Source organism: Aotus nancymaae, unplaced genomic scaffold, assembly GCF_030222135.1.
Source record: "Aotus nancymaae isolate 86718 unplaced genomic scaffold, 86718_ANA_hifiasm-v0.15.2.pri h1tg000057l, whole genome shotgun sequence".
NCBI lineage: Eukaryota > Metazoa > Chordata > Mammalia > Primates > Aotidae > Aotus > Aotus nancymaae.
Window position 1 is genome coordinate 47562739 of NW_026988471.1, and position 12907 is coordinate 47575645.

Below are 12907 nucleotides of genomic sequence, written 5' to 3' on the forward strand. Positions count from 1 at the left end.
CCTCTCCAGCATCTGTTGTCTCCAGATTTTTTAATGATCACTGTTCTAACTGGCATGAGATGGTATCTCAATGTAGTTTTGATTTGATGAGATGTGATATTTTCAAGATGATCTAAAACAACTGGCCTGCTCCAGGTTGCTATGTATGAGCCTTTAACTGTGATTAATTGTAATTGTGGTAATTGTATAGTTGACACAAAGTGATTTGATTCACACAAGGAGGTAGTAATCCCATGGAACAGGCAGAGACAGAGGCATGTCAAAGTGAGTATGTCAGACTATGACCTGACTAAGGCTGCTTGGCTGGTCAGACACAGAGCCAGGACTGAAGCTCAGGCTTCCAATTTCAACACAGTAGAGAGACCCAGTAGCCTCTGTGCTGTGGCTTGTCATGGGTACAGCCTGGAATCATCATGCCTTTCCAGACATCACTTCTCTGTAGGGTCTTAGAAAATTAATTGCCATGACCTTTCCTTTTATTTGTGGAGTTGAGATGTGAATCAAGATTGTCTCTTTTTTTGAGACTGGTATGACCAATCATGTAGAGTATTTTAAGGTAGTGAAGCTAAATCCTGCTTATTTGGGGAGGAGGGGCATTTCAAGGTGGCCTCTTGAGGAGATTTAATAAACAACTAAAGTGGCTATGAAGGGACATAAGAGCATAATGCATAGTTTTAGCATTAGCCCCACTGAGTTTCTCCAGCATAAGTGACTTCACTTGTTTTCATTAAATGAGCTCACAGTTGGTAAAGATTTGGGTAAGGGGAGGGCAAGACAGGTTCTACAAAAAGCAAAATCTCAAGTACCACTAATAATGAAAAGAGAAGGCTTGCTTTCATTATTTTCTAATTAGAGAGTTGAACTTTATAGCTGAGAAAAGAAGGCTTTCCTTTCTAAGTGTATTACCCTTTTTCCAGCAGGGTGCTCCACATGATCCTTTGCTTATAGAAGGGCCCATTCAGCAGAGAACAAGTGCCAGGCAAGTGACTAATCACTCCCCTTCCAGATGAAGGGCCAAGAATGAGAAGGGGGATGGAACTACAATGTCCCACAGGCTCTCTGTGAGACACGGAGCCTCAATCTTTATTAACTTCAGAGTGGGGCAATTACACCCTACAGGCATGCACTATTGTTCTTAAAATCATGACCAAAATAAGTTAATGGCCCTGTCACAAGAAAACCATGAAGCTCTCTGTGTACATTCTGAAGTATGATGTGTGAGAAGGAATCTCGTTACTCCTTGAGTCTGGTGGGGTGGCCCAGTCGTGTGAGCTCATAGTTACCTATGGATTATCCCAACATTCATTTTCTTCTTCACCCTCCTCCATGTCTTCTGCCCTTTCATTCTTACTTCACTTCGCTCCCGTCATTGTACATTTACTTGGAGGAGTACCTCTTGGTCCCTGATTATTTTTAGATTTAGGTCAAAATCGAAGAGAGTTGTGGATATTTGTGATCTTTGAATAAAGGCTACTTTATTGGGTGGATTCTTTTATTACTTTTTTTCAGCATTACTTCCAAGCCTGTCCCCTTGTCCTGGCATTTAGGAGTCTCTGCAATTCAATGTCCTCTCCATCTCAGCCAGTTATCTAAACTTACTTTCTGTTCCTTAAATAGCATGTTTACACCCAAGAAGTAAGCCTCACTCTGTTCTCCTCCTGCCATGCTTTTGCTCCTGCTGTCTTCTCACTTGGATTCCTTCCAAGACAGAGAACATGCCTTTCTCTGCATGTGGCACCACATAATGGTTAAGAACATGACTCTGGAGCCAAACTGCCTGGGTCCAAATCTTGGCCTGGGATAGGATAGTGATGCTTAACCTCTTGGTGCCTTAATCTCCTCATCTAAAAGTAAGGTCTACAGTTCCTACCTCATAAGGTTGCTAAGACTTAAAAAGTACTTAAAAACAGTGCAGGTATTTAATAAGGGCTACATAAATATTAGCTGCTATTACCACATTTACCCATATAAATGTTACTGATTCTGTGAGGTCTAATTCAAGTCTATCAGCTCCACTGTGAAGCCTCTTCTGACTTTCCCAGCCCAAGAGGACTTCTCTAAGATCTTATTTCTAGGTACCACACACTCTCATAGTGAATATCTACTAGCTTGTATTATTCTTTCATTCTTTCATGTTTTTCCCCTCATAGAGATTATGAATTTCTCCAGGACATAAATCTAATCCTATGTCTTTTGTGTTCTCAATATAGACATGAAATATCCCAAATCCTAAGGCATGTGATACCACCTGATTCGGAGTTTGGTTGGTGAATACCTTGTTTTTGGTGGGGGACATGATGAATGAGTAGTTCCAGATCCATTATGCAGTGGTTAGTTGAAAACACTTTATAAGCAGCTGGTAGAGCTGTGGTGTGTGAGGAAAGTGGCAGGGGTAGAAAGACTGTTGAGAAATATTTCTAGGATCAACAGGGTCTCCTTCCCATTGTTCAAGAGTTACAAGTAAAGAGTATGGGTTATTTTGAAATTATTTGTGGTTGCTGCTCTGTTTTCTTTTGATTGCAGTAATCTGAGCTGAAGCTACATGGTCACAGCTTTGTAACATGACAATTATACATGTAAAATTATACCTATGAAAAATAAAAGTACTATACAAAGGCAGTGTACCATGGATACCAATTTTTAGAATCCAGTGATATAAAAGAGAGTCCTCTGAGATGGTCTCTTCTTTTGTTTCACATCTATCTCTTCATTTCAGAGTCATTCCAATCCATGTTCTTTCTCTTTTCTTTAAGGGTGAGCTCCTTTATTCCCTCATCACAATTTTGCCATGGGCTGTAACCAAAGCAGAAAGAGTGAGAGGGATATGGATTTGAGGAACAGAACGGTCACTGGGCTTTAGGTATAAAGAAATGAGGCCAGGCACTGTGGCTCATGCCTGTAATCCCAGCACTTTGGAGGGCTGAGGTGGGCAGATCATGAAGTCAAGAGATCGAGACCATCCTGGCCAACATGGTGAAACCCTGTCTCTACTAAAAATACAAAATTAGCTGGGTGTGGTGGTGTGCACCTGTAGTTCCAGCTACTCAGGAGGCTGAGGCAGGAGAATCGCTTGAACCCAGGAGGTGGAGGTTGCAGTGAGCCGAGATCTCGCTACTGCACTCCAGCCTAGTGACAGAGTGAGGCTCCATCTCAATAAATAAATACATGAGACATGGTGCCCAGGATACTGCTTCTGAATGGTGGGGCAGTGGAAGGCACTCATGTGAAGATGTATGGCAGGGATTCCAGAGGGAAGGAAGTCAAACAAGTGTACTGTGAAGAACATGGATTGAGTTACTTTAGTGCAGTGCTCCTTAAACTTTAATGTACCTGTGAATCACTTGGGATCTTGTAAAAAGCATATTCTGAGTTAGTAGGTCTGCAGTGAGCTATTTATAACCAGAGGATATAGTTTAGATCTGTGTTTCTACCCAATCTCATTACAAATGATAATCCTCAATGTTGGAGGTGGGGCCTCGTGGGAGGTGACTGGATCATGGGGGTGGTTTCTCATGAATGGTTTAGCACCATCCCCCTAGTGCTGTTCTCATCATAGAGTTCTCATGACATCTGGTTGTTTGAAAGTGTGTGACACCTCCCTGCTCTCTCTGTTTCTACTGCTCCTGGCCATGTGAGGTGCTGGCTTCCCCTTCACCTTCCATCAGGATTGTAAGTTCCCTGAGACCTCCCCAGAAGCTGAGCAGATACCAGAATCATGCTTCCTGCAAAACCTGCAGAATTGTGAGCCAATTAAACTCTTTTCTTTATAAATTACCCAGTCTCAGGTGGTTCTTTATAGCAATGCAAGACAGCTCTCAGAAGATGCTAAAGATGATGGTTCATGGACCATACTTTGAATAGTGAGGCCCTAGGAAACACCATGAAAGGGATAGCCTGGTAACTGATAAGTAACTGTCAAATAAAAACACGTTATTTTTAAGTATTAAGGGATAGAGAGAATGGGCGTAGATAGAGTTCAGAAACAAAGTGAGAGGGACCCAAGAGGAAGGCAAAAAGGAGAGAGACAGAGCAAGGTCCATTAATCAACTACTTTTCCTACTTGGAGAATATCCTTCCAAACTCTCCTCCATTGAAATCTTGAAATTTCTGTGCTTTTTTTCAGCCAGGAAAGCCACTCCTCTCTAGACTGTCTCTTCCCAGCCTTAGAGCATTCTTCATTAATGCAGTGAACAATTTCGTAAGTTTGAAACTCAGTCACTAAAAATCCTTAGGGCCTGTTTGGTTAACTTTAAACTGAATTGGTTGGTTGGTTGTCACGTGAACATATGACCCAGCTGTGATCTTATACAACTCAGTTCACCCTTAGCATTTTAGGTCAAGTAGAATGTCACCAGTGAGTGAGGAATGTGGTAAAACACGAGAAAGAGCTCACCTCAACCTAGTAGTGAGAATAGCAGGAGGCTGTATGGCAGAACATGAATCTGGGAGTTTACTCACAGTGTTATGGATTCATTATTCATCCCTTGAAAAGCATTTCCTGGTATGGTGGTTATGTGTAAGTTATCACAAATTTCCCTTGAGGAAAGAAATGAGAAATATTTACTTTCCAAATTTTAGCTGCAAATAGGAAACTGTTATGCATAGCAATCAGCCTGTTACTTACAGAATGAAATTAATTTCAGAGGAGAAGATCTTCGTAACATCTGGAAACTTTCTGATGCCTGTGTTACAGATGCTTCTGTGATTAGGGACAGAGTAGTGGTGTGGGGAGAGAATGGGTAAAAGTGATTGTTATTAAGACATAAAGATAACAAGGGAGAAGAAAGGCACTTAGCAAATACGACTGTCACATTAAATTTAAAAATATTGAGTTTGGCGTTACCAGGACTACTTTTAGCTGAGAAAGATTGTTGGAATTCAGAAGTCCCTGATGCTATGGGAAAAGATGCTCTAATGACTCCTATTTAGATATCTGGGGACTGGGACCAAACTTAGAGGTCTTTTTCATTTATATTTCCAGCCTTTCTTTTATTAAATCAATCACATTTTCCTACTGTATTGTATTCCATTTCCTTTTGGTAATTAGTTTATTACATGCTCTTGATAGCTCTAGACAGTATCCTTAAATTTTGGAGTTTTGATTCAAATACTTCAAAAAGATTAATCTTATAAATCCATATTACTCATTATTAAAAATCTTCCCTTACTTAGCTACATTACAATTCAGGAAGTTCTTCTTTGCATCTCATTGAAATCACTAAACATTCTTTTGGTGTTTGGAACTATTCAAGGCTCTTCTTTTCATCCCACCTTTTATTTAGCCTCTGAAGAGGAGAGAGGCTTAAGTGACAGGTGAAATTGAAGAATATTTTATTACAAGAATGGGGCTCCTTCAGAGTCTATGCATCTGGAGTTCCACCGAGTTTTAGATTCACCAGTCATGGGTTCTGGACAACTGATGTGAACTGTCTGCCATCCTGGTGACAATGAAACAAAGCCAGGTTTCTCTTCTGGCTCTCTCTGCTTGTCCTCCTTATCCAAAAGCCCAGGTCATACTGGATCTCTGCTGTATCTACAGCTGGGGATTAGACTGCAATGTGTACTTGGGTTGGGAGAATATCACAGTTTTGGATTAAAATACTATCTAATGAAGACAATGATTCTTAGATAATAAGTGGCCAAATTTGGTTCTGGGGTTTTCTTTTTTTTTCCAAAGTAGTTGATGCTATAGTATGCTTATGTCCTCTGTAGATGCCCTGGAGGTTTGGGAAAGCAGAACACCCGAGTTTGGAATTGTTCAGTGTTAGAATTAACAAAGGAACTATACCAGTTCCAATAGCAGCTTTGTAGGAGGCCCAAGAGCAAGACTGATGACGTGAAATAGCAGAGAGATGTCCCTTCTCTCTGTTTTCCTATTTTCTGGGCAGTGATGGGAGGTGGACTTTACAGTCACTGAAGAGTTTACAAAATTTAAGAAGAAAGAGAGGATGTCTGTGTTAGGGGGACTTAAATTTTTCTTTGTGAATAGGGATGACTTGATATGTGAGAAGATCCATAGTGATAAATTCATAGATTTCAGGAATTTTGGTACTGCTGGCAAGTTAATGATTGTGGCAGGCTACAGTGGAACTCAATTTCTAATGTTAACTGATAGAGTTAATGGGAAGTAGAAAATAGTGATTGAGTTTACATGGCACAATGTCTACCTTAAGGCAATACTAAAACATTTTTATTTAGTGAACAAATGAAAAAAATGAGATAAAGGAGATCAGTAATTCTCAACCAGTGATAGGAGTCAAATCAGAATTGCCACTTTCCCTTTCACCTACTCTCTGTTCACCTTAGAGATTCTGATTTACCCTTTTTAAAGTGTTGTGACCTCCATCTCCCATGCTCATTGTCAATGCTGAAAATCATTGCAAAGGAGTGATGTTCTTCTCAGGTGTATAGGACAGATAAAATGTTGGGAATCACTTACTTGTATGCAAAAGCACCCAGCATGGTGGCTGACAAGAAATGCCAATTAAATTTAAGTCAGAAGGCTGAAGAGGAACATGCAAATAGTGCTATGTATATGGTTAAACAAAATCTTCCCAACCTCTTCCTTGTTTTGATTTTCATCAGATGCCCATCTTTTCCTCCCCAATTGCTTAAAAAGGAAAATTTCTCACAAGTATTTTAATTGGGGAAGATTTGTAAATGCTCCCGGCTCAATGTGTATCAGATTTTTGGTGTTCTGGATCAGTCTGTAAAGAGAGAGGGGAAAAAAGGCAGCTGTTTAATACATGTGAATTATTTGGAATGTGTGAGATCGTGGTCACCAGAAGTTGTTGACTGAAAATGGCATCAGCCAAAGGACCTTCATACGATTGTGAGGACCTCTAGCAACTCTGGGGGTGGAAATGGCTTGGTGAGAGCCGGTTCGCTATTTCCAGGAAGCACAGCTCTCAAGCTTCTGAAGAGGCAGGTATAAGGATCAGAGCAAGGAGTCTGTCTCTGCACCCTCCTGCCCCCCTCCCCAACGTCAGATAGCACCAACATCCAGGGCTCCTGGCTAAGTATATTCTGTCCAACTGTGGACCGTGCACGCTGAGGATGATGAGAGATTCCTCTTTCAGGAGAGTTGAGCAGATTACCTACTCTCCCTTGTGAGCAAACTGGTCCTCTTCATACTGGCTAGCAACCACATGAGCAGTTATACAGAGGGGCACCAGTCTGTGGAATGGCACAGGGCAAAGGCCGGGGGCTTCTATTTGGGGAGATTTTATGCTCATTCTGTAGATAATTTGCTATGTGATGATGCCCAGCCTCCTAACTTCCTTGAGCTACTGTCTCTTCTGTAAAATTGGTATAATAATATTACGTAGTTTTCCTGCCTCACAGGTTAGTAGGTATTGAGTAATAGAGTAGGTAGAGGCAGGGCTTTGCAAAGTATAAAATACAGTCACATACCACTGTGTTGTTATTCCTCCCCTCCAACTCCCTCATTCCTCTGACTGTGACCCTATAAAAAGTAGTCAATAAAAGGCCAGTAAATGCCTTTGGCTTTCTTAATCCAGGTGTCAGCCACCTGAGGAAATCATAATTCCTTTGTTCTATAGAGAAAATGTAATGTATTGGTTAGGAGCATGGCCTCTGGAGTCAGCTTGGTTTTTCATTCTGATTTTACTAAGCATATGACCTTGGATATGTCACTTAAAGTTCTCTGTGTCTTGGTTTCCTCATAGTGTTGTTTTTGGTAAATAAATATATGTGTCTGGTTCACAGTAAGGCCTCAACCAGTGTTAACGATAGTTATAATGGTTGCTGAAATTAGGAAGCTGAATGATTTGTCTTCGGTCACACAGCTGAGAAGTAGCAGAAATTGGGTATGACCCAGTTTTCCTGACTCTAAGTTTAGTGCTTGTTCCACCGCACTACACTTACCCACCGCTTGTACCTGTTTCCATCTTCTCAGTCCTTTTGATTCTTAGATGTGAGTGATTTTTTGTTGTAATTATTTCTACAACAACTGAGTCAAGCAATCATAGGCCATATAGGGCCTTATGTGGGTGGGATGGAAGGGACTTTTATCTCTAAACATCTTTTGGGCTGGGTGTGGTGGCATACATCTGTAGTATCAGCTATGTGGAAAGGAGGTGAGAGGATCACTTGAGCCCAGGAATTTGAGGTCAGCCTGGGCAACATCGTGAGACCCTGTATCTTGAAAGAAAGAAAGAAAGAAAAAATTAAAAGAAATTTAATAAAAGACTTTTGAGGCCTGACCCTAGCCCAGGCATTCATTCATTTAACAAACATTTATTGGGCACCACATGTGGCAAGCATTGTTCTACATGCTGGGAATACAGCTGTGAACAAAGCAAAAAGAGCCTTCATGGAGCTAGCACGCTAGTTTTAGGACCTTCTTTGGGAATCCATAAACTTTTCATGAGAATGCTTCATGTTTCTTTCTGTTGATAAATGTTGCTTTGCATCACGAGAAGCTTTATTTATCATTAGCTGTCCTGGTGGTTCTCAGTATAAGTTGTGTTTTAGCATTACCTGGGAAGTCTGTTAAAACTGCAGCTTTCCAGGTCTGGGACAGGACTATCATCCACAATTGTAATAAGCCCCGTGTGTGATTCTGCCTCTCAGCTAAGTCCAGACTATGTTTTTGCACTTACTCATTATTTTGGATTTCTCTGTAATTGGTGAGTAATCTCACTTCCCTGGCTACACTGTTATCTCATGGTGGACATTTGTATTTTACCTCCTCTGTATTCTAGCAGCATTTGGCCCTGTATTGGACACATGGTAGTTGCTCATGTACTTACCAATTAATTATTCTCTTTAGGTAATTATTCACTGGATCATAAAGAGGAGGACCTTGTGGTATAGTGATAAATGCAGGAGCTTTGAAGAAAGACAGCCTGGTATTGGATCCCAGTCCTGCCATGGTCTAAAACAATCTTGTCCATCCCACAGCCTGTGTACCACATGCGGCCCAGGTTGGCTTTGAATGCGACCCGACACAAGTTTGTAAACTTTCTTAAAACATCATGAGGGTTTTTTGTTTGTTTTTTTGCTCATCAGCTATTGTTAGTATAAGTGTATTTTATGTGTGGCCCAAGACAAAAGACTGGATACCCCTGGTTTACAGTGTCACACTGGTCAAATTTCTGTGCCTTTCCAAGCCTCCATTACTTCCCCTGAACAAAAGGGATAATTACCTCTACTCTGCATGGTAGCTGTGAGGATTAAATGACACAACATAGAAGAAATGCCAAGCGCAAGAGCTCAAAAAATGTTTGATGCTTTTCCCCTTCCCTTACTTTTGAAACTCCAAAGTAGGTGAAGTTTGAGTGCTCTTCTGGAAGCTCAGGTTTGGACCACACAAAGCAGCAGTAGGAGGCCTGGTTTGGAAGTCACCTGATTTGATTTCTAATTCCATCTCTGGCACTAACTTGCTGTGTGATGTCAGGCAAGTTAGTTAACCTCTTTAGGCCACAGATTTATCTCTTGAAAAAACTGAATTGAGCCAGTTTTTTCCTGTCCTTTTTGTGATTTAGGGGAAAAATGAGACTTTGGCAAGGTTTGTTCCAAAACATCACAATAACAACAACGAAACCCAACAAGCCCAACACACACATGCCTGTTACATAGCTTTTACATTGTAGGTATTCAAGAAACATTTACTGAATAAGTGAATGTACCCAGACAGCCCCCAATGAACCAATTTGTGATCTCTAGGCTCTTTTCCAAAGTTTTCCACTATCCCAAGTACTCCATACCCTCCATTCCATAGGCAAGAGCTACTTGGCAGGACTTCACAATGTCAATTTTGATTTCTATCTTTGTGTTGTGATGTTTCAGAGTTTATACAGCTCCCAGGGAGAAGCAGTTGTCACCATAGCAACCTACAGGCCACTGCAGTGAGAAAAATTAGTGCCTGCCCAGACCTAGTAATTGCTGTAGTATTTTCCTCTTGGATTCCAAGCAGTGGATGCTTGAATACAAATACCAAGGGGGCTCCAGCCAGCGAGGGTAATAGTGTACAGCAATAAACTGTCTATTAGCTGATGCTTACATTTCAGACAAATTGAGGAGGTTGTCAAAGGCATTAGCTTCTATCCTTTCCAGGGAATCACTCTGAGAGATTTCACTAGGGAAGAGAGGGAGGGAGAAAAGAGAAAGAAACATGAAAGAAATGACTGTGTCTGCATGATAATGAGCTGTGTGTGTGACCCAACAACTGGGGATTCCACTGTGTCCCCCTGAGAAAAACAGGGATGTACAAATTGTCCTCACATCATACAGTGCTAACATCTCCCTTTAGGAGCACTGACGGGCACCTACAACCCAGGTGTAGTTGAAATGCAAGTTTTAGTAACCCCTGTTTATGTGACAGGTTTTTCTCTTATTTATCTCTGACTCAGAGCCACAGATTGTTAGAACTGCATAGGCCCTTTGAGAAAATCTAGTCAGATTCCTTTGTTTTACAGCTCTGGAAATTAAGGCCCTGAGAGGAGAGGCAAATAGTATTTATATTAAGGTTCAAGACTAGGATGTGGATCTCTGGGTCTTAATTCTGTCACTCTAGTGAAGCTTTAATATGGGTTGAATTATTTCAAACTCTTAACCCTTGGTTTCTCAAAATCTTGTGTTGAGGCTATTGCAAGGTAGTCAACTCCTGCACATGATATCCATCATGAATTATAATTATCTGCTTCCTTGACTGTTCTTCTCACCTGTGAGCAAATTGGGGACAGGGAGTATATTTTATTCACTTCTGAATAGAATATTCTGGCTTCATATTGCTTGACACAGAGTTAAAAGTACAAATGAATGAATGAACAAGTGAATGGAGTAATGAATAATTGATGTTTTTGAAAAAGACACAAAAATAAAGGAACCAGCTTTGTTATATACGATTTGCAAGCATGTAGGTAATGTCAGTGTTTCCGTCAAATCCCAACATAAGCTACCATTTCCTGCCAGTTGAGAAAAATGTCTCAAACTCACAAAGTGTACATTTGCTTATTTCTAAGGTTAAGACTCACTGAAGACTTCAGACTTGATGAGAGCATTAGCCCACAGAAAGGCAGAGCCTAAGATACCTAATGTCTTTTTTGAACAACACAGGAATGGACGGCTCTTGGTCTGGTTCATCTTATTCCTGCCTAATGGTTTGCTTATTTAACTGTAGCTGCTTTTCTCAGTAGGAGGTCTTAATGTATTAAAAGTTATCAAAACTCAACATTCCAACCTGAGAGCAGAAGAGCATGGGTTAGGCTCAAGTAAACTGACATGTCTGTAACCTGCAGTGAATTTCCTATAATATGCACTAATTCTTGAAGAATTATTTTAAATATTCTAATTGCTTACCAATACCCTAAAGGGCAATAGAGGTTCCACAAGGAGCTAGGATTGATAGTGTAGCATCTTCTTTAGAAATGCAAATCTGCTTCCAAAGTTCAGTGGATTAAGATTAGAGATGCACTGTAAGAACTCAATAGCCATGAGGTCCTTTGACTCAGGCTATTATTAAGAAAGATGCTGGAATACTGGGCTCTTGAGAACATTTTCTCTCCAAGCATGGGAACTTTGGTCCTAGAAGCTGAAACCCAGGGGCGAATGATCGAAGTTACATCTGATAAACATGAGATCATACGGCATTATCGGGGTGCTTTACACTTTTGATAAGTGCCTTTCATCAATATAATTGTAAATATTGTGTTTTGTCATATACTTTATATTTTAGATAAAAAGATTATCTTCTGATGCACAATAAACTTCTAACACATTTTTTTCTATGTGGGTGTTATCTAAAAATGTGACACAAGAGAATAGCTGCTCTAGCAGAAGGAGACTTTTTATGATTGGAATCTATCTTTTTCTCTGCTTAAAAGGTATATTATCACTTATAAAATACATTCAGTTCTTTGAAGCAAGGTTAATTATCTGGATTTTAATGACTCTTAAAAATCATACCTTTTCTTCGAAAATCTCTAGTTATTATTTATATTACAAAGAAAAAATATTCAAGTATCTTAAATACAATTTCTCTCCTAGAAAAATTATCCCCTTTCAACTGTGTTTTCTTTTAGAAAAAATTCATTATTTCAATTATGAATGTCTTTTGATATGCAGTAACTTACTTACATTTTTATGACCTCATTAAGTCCTCTGAAAGCTTGAGATGGGATCACTTTGACAGGGAGGTAGGCGAGTGATCTAGAAAAGAAAAAAGGAAATCCAAAAGTTTAAGATTTATGATTCGGTGCCTTTAAAGTTCATGAATTAAGTGTGTATGTGTATGTGTGTAAGAGAGACAGAGAGACTTCAGCATTTCCAACAACTGGATTCAGGCTGAGGATTCTAACATATCAATGAAGAGATGTGCCATGACTTATTCTTGGTCTTTATTAAAGAGTATGTAGTTTTGTGGTTAAGATTGTGAATGTTGAGATCAGACACACCTGGGATCAGATCTTCACTCTCCCACTACTTGGCTATGTGATTCTAAGCATGTTATTTATGCCCTCCAGTTCAGTTTCTTTGCCTGTAAAATTGTGATAATAATTCCTGCTTCACAGGGTTGTTGTGATGATTAATCAGGATTATCCATGTAAAGAACAAGGCTCGGTGCCAAGTATATAGTTAAATAGTTCTAGAGTGGTCCTATAGACTTGATTGGGAAGATGGACAAAAACTATGTTGAGTAGAGTGGAGAAATGAATGGTGAAAATGCAACTGGAAATTATGCAGGCAGGAGAACAGAAGACTTATTAAGAACATGCCCCTGTCTTGATCTCTACTATCTTTCTCAGGTAGCCTATTTCAATATTATCCCAAATAGACAACTTTAATCCTATGGTTAACTCACATGGGCATCTCATGTCACTTGGGGGGAATGTCTATGAGATCATTTCCTTCAGGAATTCACATATACCCACGGGAACAATCT

The 12907-nt window shown here is 40.1% G+C and overlaps 1 protein-coding gene across 7 annotated transcripts in view; it reads right to left on the bottom strand.

The window, feature by feature from the left end:
* LHCGR (luteinizing hormone/choriogonadotropin receptor) overlaps positions 1 to 12907 on the bottom strand; it is a 63453-nt gene that overhangs the window by 33109 nt on the left and 17437 nt on the right. For 6 of the 7 annotated variants that reach the window (XM_012465474.3, XM_064364066.1, XM_064364063.1 and 3 more), the window contains exons 2-6: positions 12103 to 12174; positions 10028 to 10102; positions 6633 to 6707; positions 4625 to 4699; positions 4459 to 4536 (exon numbers count right to left, since the gene is read on the bottom strand). In XM_012465474.3, coding sequence (XP_012320897.2) covers positions 4459 to 4536; positions 4625 to 4699; positions 6633 to 6707; positions 10028 to 10102; positions 12103 to 12174 — 375 coding nt within the window. The remainder of the gene's footprint in view (positions 1 to 4458; positions 4537 to 4624; positions 4700 to 6632; positions 6708 to 10027; positions 10103 to 12102; positions 12175 to 12907) is intronic. The other variant, XM_064364065.1, reaches the window with a different exon arrangement.